The 15,133-nt window shown below is 44.8% G+C and overlaps 2 protein-coding genes across 2 annotated transcripts; both read left to right on the top strand.

Annotated features, from left to right (window-relative positions):
• Positions 1 to 1,799: 1,799 nt before the first annotated feature.
• Positions 1,800 to 5,704, top strand: LOC130294397 (chymotrypsin-C-like). Its single transcript, XM_056544111.1, has 8 exons — positions 1,800 to 1,839; positions 2,327 to 2,415; positions 2,494 to 2,594; positions 3,009 to 3,134; positions 3,249 to 3,385; positions 3,468 to 3,613; positions 5,067 to 5,219; positions 5,362 to 5,704. The coding sequence occupies exons 1-8, from the start codon at positions 1,800 to 1,802 to the stop codon at positions 5,377 to 5,379; spliced, it is 810 nt and encodes a 269-aa protein (XP_056400086.1). The 3' UTR covers positions 5,380 to 5,704.
• A 5,997-nt stretch (positions 5,705 to 11,701) lies between these two features.
• Positions 11,702 to 14,394, top strand: LOC130294241 (chymotrypsin-like elastase family member 2A; the record flags this gene model as incomplete). Its single annotated transcript, XM_056543822.1, has 6 exons — positions 11,702 to 11,842; positions 11,925 to 12,022; positions 12,139 to 12,267; positions 12,583 to 12,719; positions 13,382 to 13,527; positions 14,118 to 14,394. Coding segments are annotated over 6 exons (915 nt in total), but the record flags the coding sequence as incomplete, so codon positions are not given.
• Positions 14,395 to 15,133: the final 739 nt, after the last annotated feature.

Below are 15,133 nucleotides of genomic sequence, written 5' to 3'. Positions count from 1 at the left end.
TCTATATATACAGTCCATTATATAGAGGCCTCGCTCAGGATAGTCCATGAGTGTGGGGTCTGTATATACAGTCCATTATTTAGAGGCTTTGCTCATTATAGTCCATCAGTGTGGGGTCTGTATATACAGTACATTATATAGAGGCCTCTGGTCAGGATAGTCCATCAGTGTGGGGTCTGTATATACAGTCCATTATATAGAGGCCTTGCTCAGGATAGTCCATCAGTGTGGGGTCTGTATATAGAGTCCATTATATAGAGGCCTCGCTCAGGATAGTCCATCAGTATGGGGTCTGTATATACAGTCAATTATATAGAGGCCTCGCTCAGGATAGTCCATCAGTGTGGGGTCTGTATATACAGTCCATTATTTAGAGGCTTTGCTCATTATAGTCCATCAGTGTGGGGTCTGTATATACAGTCCATTATATAGAGGCCTCTGGTCAGGATAGTCCATCAGTGTGGGGTCTGTATATACAGTCCATTATATAGAGGCCTTGCTCAGGATAGTCCATCAGTGTGGGGTCTGTATATAGAGTCCATTATATAGAGGCCTCGCTCAGGATAGTCCATCAGTATGGGGTCTGTATATACAGTCAATTATATAGAGGCCTCGCTCAGGATAGTCCATCAGTGTGGGGTCTGTATATACAGTCCATTATATAGAGGCCTCGCTCAGGATAGTCCATCAGTGTGGGGTCTGTATATACAGTCCATTATATAGAGGCCTCGCTCAGGATAGTCCATCAGTGTGGGGTCTGTATATACAATATATTATATAGAGGCCTCGCTCAGGATAGTCCATCAGTGTGGGGTCTGTATATACAATCCATTATATAGAGGCCTCGCTCAGGATAGTCCATCAGTGTGGGGTCTGTATATACAATCCATCATATAGAGACCTCGCTCAGGATAGTCCATCAGTGTGGGGGTCTGTATATACAATACATTATATAGAGACCTCGCTCAGGATAGTCCATCAGTGTGGGGTCTGTATATACAGTCCATTATATAGAGGCCTCGCTCAGGATAGTCCATCAGTATGGGGTCTGTATATACAGTCAATTATATAGAGGCCTCGCTCAGGATAGTCCATCAGTGTGGGGTCTGTATATACAGTCCATTATATAGAGGCCTCGCTCAGGATAGTCCATCAGTGTGGGGTCTGTATATACAGTCCATTATATAGAGGCCTCGCTCAGGATAGTCCATCAGTGTGGGGTCTGTATATACAATATATTATATAGAGGCCTCGCTCAGGATAGTCCATCAGTGTGGGGTCTGTATATACAATCCATTATATAGAGGCCTCGCTCAGGATAGTCCATCAGTGTGGGGTCTGTATATACAATCCATCATATAGAGACCTCGCTCAGGATAGTCCATCAGTGTGGGGGTCTGTATATACAATACATTATATAGAGACCTCGCTCAGGATAGTCCATCAGTGTGGGGTCTGTATATACAGTCCATTATATAGAGGCCTCGCTCAGGATAGTCCATCAGTGTGGGGTCTGTATATACAGTCCCATCATATAGAGGCCTCAGTTCTGGTTCATAGATGTAGCAATGAGTCCTTGTCCTGTGAATATTGCTTCATTCCAACATCTGTTATTGTCCGATGTAAATTATTGCACTTTTCTCTCAGGGTAAACACGTCTTATCTCCTCGGAGGGCCATGTGGACGGGTCTCATTGGCCGCCCCTATCTATCTGTTTTGGCCACTATAGAAGAGGGTCAGGGCCTCTCTATATAAACAGAGCATTACAGGTCTGGGGGCTTCTACAATCTCAAGACACAATGTTGAAGCTCGTGGTCCTCGCTCTCTGCTTGGCTTACGGTAATTCATGACTCCGCCCACTTTATCTCAGTTGATACTTTGTAGCGCAGGGTCAGGGGCAGTTACATAATGGAGTCATGGCAGCTGCATAATCGGCCCCTTCTATAGGGATGCCCTGTGGTATAGTTGTGATGCTGACTCTTTGGAGGATAATGTGGATCATGCAGTAAAGTTTTAGCCATTAACTAGAAGGAAAACCAAGGGAATTGAGTCGTCTCTAGAAAAAATGATCATATTTGATCATGGGATAGCTGACCCATCATCTTCATGGTAGTATCAGTAGTCTCTCTGATTTCCCGATTGGGACTCGATGCTGGAGGACGCCTGAGTAGCCAAATATTGATGTGGAAACAGAACAGTTGAAAAGCCGGAGCAGACTCCCACAGGTTGTCCCCAGGTTCCCCACAGATTAGGATGACCCCAGGATTTATAGGTAGAGAAGCTCTTTAGACCGTCAGGGGTGACTGACCTGTGTTGTTTGTTGCAGCCTATAGCTGCGGTGTTCCAGCCGTTCAGCCCATCCTGTCCAGAGTGGTGGGCGGCCATGATGTGCGGGCAAACAGCTGGCCATGGCAGGTACGGACCACAGAGCAGACATCATATATCCCATGCCACAGGCTGACAACTCCATATCACATCTTCTTCTCTCTATAGATTTCCCTGCAGTACCAAGGATCCAGCGGAAACTGGGGCCACACATGTGGGGGCACTCTGATTGCTGACAACTGGGTGCTGACCGCCGCTCACTGTATCAGGTACCATCCCCATCATGTGCACAGCAAGTGACAGCCGCCAATTCCATATCTCTATATACACTATAATTGTGGGATTGCACTGCGAGCGACTGTAACTGATGTAATACTTTACAATGAAAACCATGAAGGGAGTTCGGACTATGTACTCTATAACAGCCGGACCCTAAAATAGCCGGACCCTATAATAACTGTACCCTACAATAACCAGAGCCTATAACAGCCGGATCCTAAAATAGCCAGACGCAATAATAAACGGAGGCTATAATAGCCCGACCCATAATAACTAGACCCTATAATAGCCGGACCAAGTAATACCTGGACCCTATAATAACCAGACCCTATAAAAGCTGGACCCTATAGTAGCCGAACCCTATAATAACCGGACTAATCATTATAATATCTCCTGTCATCCAGCTCTGATCGCACCTACAGAGTGGTTCTCGGAAAGCACAATCTTCTGGAAGAGGAGGAAGGATCAGTCATCATCTCTCCAGAGAAGATCATTGTCCACGAGAAGTATAGCTCCTTCTTATTGATCCGGTAAGTACATCCAGCTCTGGTAGACGTGAAGTCAGGGGCTCCGTCATGTGCAGGGCCCCCAACCCACAAAGATCCAGGGTTCTCCTAATTCTAACCATCTTTTCTATATCCCAGTAATGACATCGCCCTCATCAAGCTCTCCGAGCCCGTGCAAGTGAGCGACACCGTGCAGCCCGCCTGTCTTCCAGCTAAGGGCGCTGTCCTGTCACATGACTTCCCCTGTTATGTCACCGGATGGGGACGTCTGTATAGTAAGTAACGACTTCATAGGTAACATGTTACCATATATTTACATAGTTTCTATAATGTGTTTTCTGCTACTTTGTTTCACAGCCAATGGACCCATCGCTGACAATCTCCAGCAGGCTCTTCTCCCCGTGGTCGATCACGCTACCTGCTCCAAGTCTGACTGGTGGAGCTTCCAAGTGACAACCGACATGGTCTGTGCCGGAGGAGATGGAATCGTGTCTGGGTGCAATGTAAGGAAAAAAAACTTTACATATCCTGTATTATACTCCAGAGCTGTACTCACTATTCTGCTGGTGAGATCACTGTGTACATACATTACATTACTTATCCTGTACTGATCCTGAGTTATATCCTGTATTATACCCAGAGCTGTACTCACTATTCTGCTGGTGAGGTCACTGTGTACATACATTACATTACTTATCCTGTACTGATCCTGAGTTATATCCTGTATTATACCCAGAGCTGTACTCACTATTCTGCTGGTGAGGTCACTGTGTACATACATTACATTACTTATCCTGTACTGATCCTGAGTTATATCCTGTATTATACTCCAGAGCTGCACTCACTATTCTGCTGGTTGGGTCACTGTGTACATACATTACATTACTTACCCTTTACTGATCCTGAGTTATATCCTGTATTATAACCCAGAGCTGTACTCACTATTCTGCTGGTGAGATCACTGTGTACATACATTACATTACTTATCCTGTACTGATCCTGAGTTATATCCCGTATTATACTCCAGAGCTGTACTCACTATTCTGCTGGTGAGGTCACTGTTTACATACATTACATTACTTATCCTGTACTGATCCTGAGTTATATCCTGTATTATACTCCAGAGCTGTACTCACTATTCTGCTGGTGAGGTCACTGTGTACATACATTACATTACTTATCCTGTACTGATCCTGAGTTATATCCTGTATTATACTCCAGAGCTGTGCTCACTATTCTGCTGGTGAGGTCACTGTGTACATACATTACTTATCCTGTACTGATCCTGAGTTATATCCTGTATTATACCCCAGAGCTGTACTCACTATTCTGCTGGGGAGGTCACTTTGTATATACATTACTTATCCTGTACTGATCCTGAGTTATATCCTGTATTATACCCCAGAGCTGTACTCACTATTCTGCTGGTGAGGTCACTGTGTACATACATTACATTACTTATCCTGTACTGATCCTGAGTTATATCCTGTATTATACCCCAGAGCTGTACTCACTATTCTGCTGGTGAGGTCACTGTGTACATACATTACATTACTTATCCTGTACTGATCCTGAGTTATATCTTGTATTATACTCCAGAGCTGTACTCACTATTCTGCTGGTGAGGTCACTGTGTACATACATTACATTACTTATCCTGTATTGATCCTGAGTTATATCCTGTATTATACTCCAGAGCTGTACTCACTATTCTGCTGGTGAGATCACTGTGTACATACATACATTACTTATCCTGTACTGATCCTGAGTTATATCCTGTATTATACTCCAGAGCTGTACTCACTATTCTGCTGGTGAGATCACTGTGTACATACATTACATTACTTATCCTGTATTGATCCTGAGTTATATCCTGTATTATACTCCAGAGCTGTACTCACTATTCTGCTGGTAGGGTCCAGCACAGATTATAACCAGTAAATGTTTCCTCCACAGGGAGACTCCGGGGGTCCTCTGAACTGTCAGGCTGCTGATGGATCCTGGGAGGTTCACGGTGTTGTCAGCTTCGGCTCCGGAGTCAGCTGTAACTATGAGAAGAAGCCGACCGTCTTCACCCGGGTGTCCGCCTACCAGGACTGGATCAATGATGTGAGTGACATATATAATACAGTCGGGGGAGGTATTTAGGGGGTGGTGGAGATTCCATCATATTAATGTCTCCAGTGCGTTCTATGAAACATAAGACTCTTCGCTGTTATATTGTGTCTCACATGTGACCGTTCACTTACAGAAAATCATCAACAACTAAGAAGAGTCCAGGAGAGTCGTCCTCGAGCCGCGGCGCCGTCCTCAGCCACATCGCAACGCTGATCGCCTTCTGTATAGTGTCACGTTATCAATCAATAAAGAGACTGCGCTGACTCGCTGTATGAAGCCTTTATCTATAAGAGAGCCAGAATACCAGAGCCAGAGACATAGATAAAAACATACTGTATCTAAGCTTCTTGTGTGATACTGTCTGCTGTCCCGGTACATAACTTCTTGATTTATAAAAGAGCCAACCACCCCCCCCCCCCCCCCCCCGACGGTAGAGAAACAAACATGTCTATATATATATGTGATACCACTCAGAAAGTGTCACATTTGGTGGGTTATATAAAGGGGGCACATAACCTCCAGTATCAGATTAATACTCGGCCTATGTATCTAAGCTTGTAATTTGTTACACTGTTGGTTGAACCACTTTATCTAAGACACTTGTTGTGATACTGTCTGATGAGCAGTGGGGTGGGGGGAGGAGGGCAGGGCTGGTTGCCCTGGGCATAAAATATTAGGGACAGCCAGGGACCCGCTGGTAATGGCGGATATTAGTGATCAGCTGATGCCTGTGATTAACCCCTCAGATGCCGTGATGAATACTGTTCATGTTTTTTGCAGCCGGCACGACCATGGGGATCCGATACCCAAGCTGGCGAATGGAGGTCTCCTTACCTACCTCCCGCTGTCATCATGGGTTCCTATTTTACCCCAAAAAGTGTTTAAAAAAAAATATATATATATATATATATATATATATATATATATTATTAACCCCTTGAGTACCGGGCCATTTTTCATTTTTGCACTTTCTACATCCAAAAATTACCTCAGGAATATCAAAAGATCCTACATTAATAATACCAAATACAAACCATATAGGAACGTATATAGAATGTGTTGTAGATAGATATTTTATTAAACATATCTGCCAAAAATTACATACATTTAAAAAGCAATAAAAAAAAACTAATAAATCTCAGAGATACTACTCAAATGGAGCAGAACTAACGGGCAGAGGTACAATGGAATCTCTCAAATAAGTTACGAACATAATAAACAATTCTATACAAACAGTATTATAACCATACAGAAAAGACCATATGGATGGAAGTGCAAGCGTAAAGGCAATAGCAGCTAAGTGCGAGAGACTAAGAAAACAAGCAACAAAATAATGATTACCAAATGGACCGCAGCGTATCATCTCCGGTGCAGGCAAAAAAGTAATAGGGGTCAGAAAATGACAATTTTATACATACCAATTTTGTTAAAAAAAAGTTGCATTTTTTACAGTACAGTGGTCCCTCAACATATGATGGTAATCCGTTTCCAAATGGACCATCGTTTGTTGAAACCATCGCATGTTGAGGGATCCGTGCAATGTAAAGTATAGGACAGTGGTCTACAACCTGCGGACCTCCAGATGTTGCAAAACTACAACACCAAGCATGCCAACGGCTGTCTGGGCATGCTGGGAGTTGTAGTTTTGTAACATCTGGAGGTCTGCAGGTTGAAGACCACTGTTAGAGGAAGTTGTACTCACCTGTCCCTGCTGCTCCGGACCATCACCGCTCATCACCGCTGCCCAGTATGTCGTCGTCCATCGCTGTCGCCGCGTCCCCGAGGTGTCCCCGACGCTCCGGCAAGGCCTCTGCTTCCCTGGCATCCTCGCTTTCCGTCGCCACCATCATGTTGCTACGCACGCTGCTCCTATTCGATGACGGGACGGCGTGCACAGCGACGTGATAACGACGATGGAGAGCGCTGACTATGCAGAGGATCCCGAAGAGGACGCACCGGAGCCCCGAGGACAGGTAAGTGATCTTCAGCACAGGGCACGGGGCACCGTAAACGGCTATCCGGCGGCAGCTGAAGCAGTCAGCGCTGCCGGATAGCCGTTTATGCGATGGCCCCGACATACAGAATCATCGTATGTTGATGCTGCCTTCACCATGCGATGGCCTCTGAGAGTGATCGTACGCTGAAATTATCGTATGTCGGGGCCATCGTAGGTCGAGGGGTCACTGTAGTAGAATAATAGAAAAACTATATGAGTTGGGTATCGTTTTAATAGCATTAACCTACAGAATAAAGATAATGTATCATTTTTACCATAAAGTACACTGTGTAAAAACCAAACCCCCCAAAAGTTGCAAAATTTCAGTTTTCTTATACATTTCTGCCCGCAAATATAATTTTTTTGGTTGTGCCATACATTTTACGTTAAAATGAAAGATGTCATTACAAAAAGTACAACTGTTCACGCAAAAAACAAGCCCTCATATGGGTTTGTAGGTAAATAAATAAAAGAATAATGGATTTTAAAAGGAGAGAAGGAAAAAAAGAAAATGCAAAAATGAAAACTGGGGACCCCCGCGATGTTCCTGCTGCACCCGGCGTTCGTAACCACTATAACGGGGCTTTATGAGGGCTAATTTTTTGCGCCGTTATCTGTACTTTTTATTAGTACCATTTTTGTTTTTATGGGACTTTTGTTCACTTTTTATACATTTTTTTATTGTATACAAAATGAGCAAAAATACGCAATTCTGGCCATTTTTTTTATACGTATACGTCATTGACCATGCGGTCAAAGTAACGTTATATTTTAATAGTTTTGACATTTACGCACGCGGCAATACCACATGTGTTTCTTTTTGTTTACATCTTTTTTTTTTGTAATGGTAAAAAGGGGGTGATTCAAACTTTTATTAGGGAAGGGGTTAAATCACTTTTTCTAAACTTTTTGCCATAGCATAGCATTGATCAGTTTTATTGGTGCTCTGCTGTTCTAGCCTTCCATGGCTGACTTGAGCATCAGATCATCGATCGTACGGCAAGGAGGCAGGCAAGGGCCCTCCTGCCGTCCTCTCAGCTGATCGGGACACCGTGGTTTTTTAAAACATTTTAAGGGGTTAATGCTGGGCATCACTGTAATCGGCCTATTACCATCAGACGGTCCCGTACATGATCTTTCTCCATCAGACGTTCCTGTACATGATCTTTCTCCATCAGACGGTCCTGTACATGATCTTTCTCCATCAGACGGTCCTGTACATGATCTTTCCCCATCAGACGGTCCTGTACATGATCTTTCTCCATCAGATGGTCCTGTACATGATCTTTCTCCATCAGACGGTCCTGTACATGATCTTTCTCCATCAGACGGTCCTGTACATGATCTTTCTCCATCAGACGGTCCTGTACATGATCTTTCCCCATCAGACGGTCCTGTACATGATCTTTCTCCATCAGACGGTCCTGTACATGATCTTTCTCCATCAGACGGGCCCGTACATGATCTTTCCCCATCAGACGGGCCCGTACATGATCTTTCTCCATCAGACGGTCCTGTACATGATCTTTCCCCATCAGACGGTCCTGTACATGATCTCTCTCCATCAGACGGGCCCGTACATGATCTTTCTCCATCAGACGGTCCCGTACAGGATCTTTCTCCATCAGACGGGCCCGTACATGATCTTTCTCCATCAGACAGGCCCGTACATGATCTTTCTCCATCAGACTGTCCTGTACATGATCTTTCTCCATCAGACGGTCCTGTACATGATCTTTCTCCATCAGACGGTCCTGTACATGATCTCTCTCCATCAGACGGGCCCGTACATGATCTTTCTCCATCAGACGGTCCCGTACAGGATCTTTCTCCATCAGACGGGCCCGTACATGATCTTTCTCCATCAGACTGTCCTGTACATGATCTTTCTCCATCAGACGGGCCTGTACATGATCTTTCTCCATCAGACGGTCCTGTACATGATCTTTCTCCATCAGACGGTCCTGTACATGATCTTTCTCCATCAGACGGTTCTGTACATGATCTTTCTCCATCAGACGGTCCTGTACATGATCTTTCCCCATCAGACGGTCCTGTACATGATCTTTCTCCATCAGACGGTCCTGTACATGATCTTTCTCCATCAGACGGGCTCGTACATGATCTTTCTCCATCAGACGGTCCTGTACATGATCTTTCTCCATCAGACGGTCCTGTACATGATCTTTCTCCATTAGACGGTCCTGTACATGATATTTCTCCATCAGACGGTCCTGTACATGATCTTTCTCCATCAGACGGTCCTGTACATGATCTTTCCCCATCAGACGGTCCTGTACATGATCTTTCTCCATCAGACGGTCCTGCACATGATCTTTCTCCATCAGACGGTCCTGTACATGATCTGTCTCCATCGGACGGTCCTGTACATGATCGTTCTCCATCAGACGGTCCTGCACATGATCTTTCTCCATCAAACGGAACTGTACATGATCTTTCTCCATCAGACGGTCCTGTACATGAGCTTTGTCCATCAGATGGGCCTGTACATGAGTGATCTCCATCAGATGGGCCTGTAAATGTGATTTCCCCACCTTGACTTCATTGACAAGATCCTACCGTGTAGTTCTGGGCTTATTTTTCACCGTTCTTATAATCAGTGAAAGTCCACAAGGTGAGATCTTCTATTGAGCCCCTGACCAAGGGGTTTTGTGTTTCTTCAATTTGTGAATAATCCACTTACTGTTATAAACTTCTCCCCAAGCTGCTTTGCGGTGGTCTTGGTGATTAAATACTTTTTTCCTTCACTACTTTAATACTGAGGTCCTGTTTTCAGGGATCAGGTTGCGTTCTGTGGCCTCGGTATTACTATATGCTCTTCTTACCCTATTATCTGATTTTAATTCTTCTTCTCTGATTCATTATCTGACCAGCTTATGGCTTTTTGTATTGTTGCTGTTAACACTATTAACCTTGGGGCCCCCGGTCATCGTGTTTGTATTTGCCCATCACCTTATTTGTTATTTTTTTAAACTGTACGGTGAATTTATAACATTTCCTATATTATATGTGATGTAATGTTGCAAAATAAAGAATATGTAAATATCTAATAAGACTTTGATGTGTGTATATTTTTGGGTTTACACTGCTTTTCTGTAGGGTATATACATCACTCATATATTGAAACAGCTGTAATTGCCCAAAACAGTTTACAAGCTGTTAAAAATATCATGTATTTAGATGCAGCTATATATTTATTGAAGGGGTCAAAGTTGGGAGCTCTACATTAGTGATGATCTGATATAGACTTAAATGGACTGAGGCCGCTTAATGCCAGGTAGCTGCTGTGAAAGCTTTGTCATAAATTTTGATATCCTAAAAGTCCCTGGTTAGGGCACTAAGGGGAAATCTTGGGCCAGATAATGGGGCCCTGGGTGGAAATTGGGGCCCAGGATGCTTTATCTCTTGACACCGATGTAGAGGAGGTTATTAGATTACAGAATGACTTTGACTTCTAGGTAGATGTTGTAGCTACCATTGTTACCTCCTCAGAGGTCTCTGTCCTATGACAACCCTCAAACTACAGAGCCTGCACCCACAAAAACCTACTTGTCTCAATGGCCTCTTGGTGCAGTTTTTGCCCACCCTAATGTATATGTGACGCAATACAAAGACCAATCCCCCGAATCCTATCTGCCCTCACTGCCTCCTATATTACTCATTTTTACCTGATACTAGTTTGACCTTTGTTTTTTTTTCCCCTAAATTCACTGTGAAGACAAAAATATCTTGGGTTATTTTCAGAGCTGGACATTGTCTCGGAAAATTATTTTTACACAAGGTCTCGTATAATCTATATTGTAAACATTCTTCATGGTGGGAACAGCCCCAACTATAATATACAGCAGGTACGGCTGTGCAAACACAAGATAAGGTGCCTCCATGTATATATACCAGCAGTGACAGTAAGTGCTGCCATATTCTCTATGATGATTCCCCTGGTAGTAGCAGCGCTCCTGGTGGCTGGGGGTAAGTAGTAGCAGGGCTCTTGGTGGCTGGGGGTAAGTAGTGGATGTGTTACTGGTGGCTGGGGGTAAGTAGAAACAGGGCTCCTGGTGGGTGAGGGTAAGTGGTAGAAGCACTCCTGGTAGCTGGGGGTTAGTAGTATTAGCGCTCCTGGTGACTGGGGTTAAGTAGTAACAGTGCTCCTGGTGGCTGGGGATAAGCAGAAGCAGGACTCCTGGTGGCTTTGGGTATTAGCAGCGCTCCTGGTGGCTGGGGGTAAGTAGTAGCAGCGCTCCTGTGGCTGAGAGTAAGTAATAGCAGTGCTCCTGGTGGCTAAGGGTAAGTGGTAACAGAGCTCCTGGTAGCTGGGGTAAGTAGTAGCAGGGCTCCTATGGCTGGGAGTAAGTGGTAACCGCGTATTATAGAACACATGGCTCTCTTGTTGAGTTGGGTCTCATAGGGGGAGACATGGCAGTGGGGGGTGCACAGGGGACCCATGGGGTGTCAGTGACTTCTCTGCCCATCTCCACTAGTTCTATATCTTTCCCTTTTTGTATATGCAGCCTCCAGCTGTGGAGTGCCCACTTACAGGCCCTCGGTATCACGAGTGGTGAATGGTGAGGAGGTTGTGCCCCATAGCTGGCCCTGGCAGGTGAGTGCTGTCCTCCATATATAATAGATGTTGGCCCCGAACTGTAATGTGATATCACAGCCCTTTGTCTTTCACGATCCAGGTGTCACTCCAGTACATCTATAATGGATACTGGTATCATACATGTGGAGGAACCCTCCTCTCCAACACCTGGGTGCTGACCGCTGGCCACTGCATCAGGTAAGGATGGATCTCTGACCATCCCTCAGCTTTGGGGTCTACAGATGGAAGGTTTTTGAAATTTGCCCATGGTCATGTGACTTACTGCTGTATAACACAAATTCTCTCTTGTTCAGTTCCTCCGATACCTACCGCGTCATGTTGGGCAAACACAACTTCCAGGAGGCTGAGTCTGGTCAAAGAACCATCAGTGTCGTGAAACTCATCAACCATTCAAAGTGGAACCCAAAAAGACTCTCTGCAGGGTAACAACTTCATGGGGTCCATCTGTGCGGGGGTTTTGTCATTTGCTAATTTTGTAACTTTGTAAAGTACTTGTTACTTTAAGGGTAGCTCCACCCGGTCTTATAACAAAGTAAAAGCTGGTACAGGTGGCTACTATATCCAGGTACACCAGGCTATTATAGAGAGTAACCGCCTCCTATGAGGGCACTGAACATATGCCAGGCATCTCAGTGTCATCATACTGGCCCACAGCAAGAAAGATGGTAACCTAGGCTCAGGCTTACATGACCGCAGTGTCCTACAAGAACGATTCATGGCATCTTATTTTCACCTAGATTTGACATCTCTCTCCTGAAGCTGGAACAACCAGTAGAGTTTAGTGACACAATCCAGCCTGCCTGCCTGCCCCCCGCCGGGACTATCCTTCAGCACAATACTGGCTGCTATGTCACTGGATGGGGCAACCTGCAAAGTAAGTGACAAGTGAGGCCATAAGGGTATTTATTCAGGTGAAGAACGGGGATGAGGGCTTGTGGTGACCCCATGGCGGTTCCACACCTTTAATTGCAGGATGCCCCAAACTTCTACGCAAATATATAACAAAACTTGAAGACTTGGGGAACTTTTTTAGATTGTATAATCAAATGATTAAAGCTCCTGGGATCAATGACAAATCTGTAGCATTGTTCCCCACGTAGAATGTGCCACCTATAAAAGTATCTTCTTATAATACAGAGGGACTGTTATCTCTGCAAGTCAGAACACTGGTCCCCACTGTCCTCTTTAATCATCCCCATTCTCTATATTCTGCCATATCTTCTTAATCAGCCCCATTCTCTACAATCTGCCGTATCTTCTATAATCAGCCCCATTCTCTATATTCTGACCTCTCCTCTCTAATCTTCTCCATTCTATATAATCAGACCCTTCTCTATAATCTGCCCCATTTTCAATCCAGCTCACCAAAAAGACCTGAAATTCCCAACACTACTTCACTTCCTATAAGTACATCCCTAAAGGGGGCCATGTCCGATCCCATGGAGGTTCCTATGAGATTATGATTGGATCGTTCTTTCCTCAGGTGTCTTGCTGGTTTTAGTTCTTCACTGTTATGTTGGTTTCCATCTTTTACAGCAAACGGTCCGTCTCCTAACAGGCTACAGCAAGGTCTCCTGTTGGTGGTGGACCACTCCACCTGCTCTCAGTCTGACTGGTGGGGTCGAAACGTCCAGACTAACATGATTTGCGCCGGTGGAGACGGCATCATCTCGAGCTGCTATGTAATTTATTTTAGTTTTGTTGATTTATGATTCCAAATTACTATCACATAATATCCAGAGCTGCATTCAGTATTCTTCTCTAACACACTATCAGCAAAGTGGTGCAGTGTCATTGCATACACCCCTTACATCTTAGCTAAGGGTTTATAATGTGGAGAACTCTAAAGAGACATATAGTACTACAGTACTACACAGAGGCACATAGTATAGCACTAGACCTCCCACAATGCACAGCGCCTGAGCGCATTCTCTGCATACATTGATGTAGTGGCTGTGAGCTCTTAATTCCCAGGTGCTGAATGCAGCTCTAGATGTGTTTTAGAGACATTACACATGTGGTAAGACAGTGTTCCTTGAACTTGGCTCTCATGCTATTGCAAAACTACAACTCCCATCAGGCCTGGAGTCATAGTTTTCCATGAGAGACGCAGCTTGAGGAACATTGATGTAGAGGAACACAACTACGACATGTGGGTAAAGAAGAACACAACTATTCATATCCTATTATAGTGTTTTTTCAAACCTGCGTCTGACAAGGCATCTTAGGAGTTGTAGTCCCTCAGATCTAAAACGTAACTCTGGTCTTGCAGGGAGATTCCGGAGGACCCTTGAACTGTCTGAACGACCAAGGCGCCTGGGAGGTCCATGGTGTGGTCAGTTTTGGATCCTCTCTTGGATGTAACTACTATAAGAAGCCGTCCGTCTTCACTCGTGTCTCTGACTTCAACAACTGGATCAGTACCGTAAGTGTCACATCGTGCAGAGAGAAAGGCAAGGGGGGTGGGGTGGGAGGGTTCTTGGTGTGGTCACCCAAAAAGAACCAATCATGTCGCTGTATTCGTTTTCCAACCTGACAAATTAAAGTAGCTTTCTGATTGGTCGGATTTGTGTCTGCATTGACGGGTGTGACAGGGATCAATGGGGGAATTCACTAATCTGGGGTTACTCTTGGTCAGTGTAATATTCAAATACTCCAAATTTAATAAATCTGGTGAATTTGCACACTGTCTAGTTTAACGGCTGTCCGATTTGAACCCAGTACCTTAGATGTGGTCCTTAGTGGGATTTGAACCCAGGGCCTCAGATGTTGTCTTTAGTGGCACTGGAACCCAGGACCTCAGATGTTGTCCTTGTGATATTTGAACCCAGGACCTCAGATGTTGTCCTTGATGGGATTTGAACCAAGGACCTCAGATGTTTTCCTTGTGGGATTTGAACCCAGGACCTCAGATGTTGTCCTCGGTGGGTTTTGAACCAAGGAACTCAGATGTTGTCCTTGTGGGATTTGAACCCAGGACCTCAGATGTTGTCCTTGTGGGATTTGAACCCAGGATCTCAGATGTTGTCCTTGAGGGATTTGAATCCAGGACCTCAGATGTTGTCCTTGCAGGATTTGAACCCAGGACCTCAGATGTTGTCCTTGTGGGATTTGAACCCAGGACCTCAGATGTTGTCCTTGTGGGATTTGAACACAGGACCTCAGATGTTGTCCTTGTGGGATTTGAATCCAGGACCTCAGATGTTGTCCTTGTGGGATTTGAATCCAGGACCTCAGATGTTGTCCTTGCAGGATTTGAACCCAGGACCTCAGATGTTGTCCTTGGTG

This window comes from Hyla sarda, chromosome 10 (assembly GCF_029499605.1).
Source record: "Hyla sarda isolate aHylSar1 chromosome 10, aHylSar1.hap1, whole genome shotgun sequence".
NCBI classification, from domain to species: domain Eukaryota; kingdom Metazoa; phylum Chordata; class Amphibia; order Anura; family Hylidae; genus Hyla; species Hyla sarda.
The sequence above is the reverse complement of the archived record's forward strand: the minus strand, read 5'-3'. Positions and strand labels throughout refer to the sequence as shown.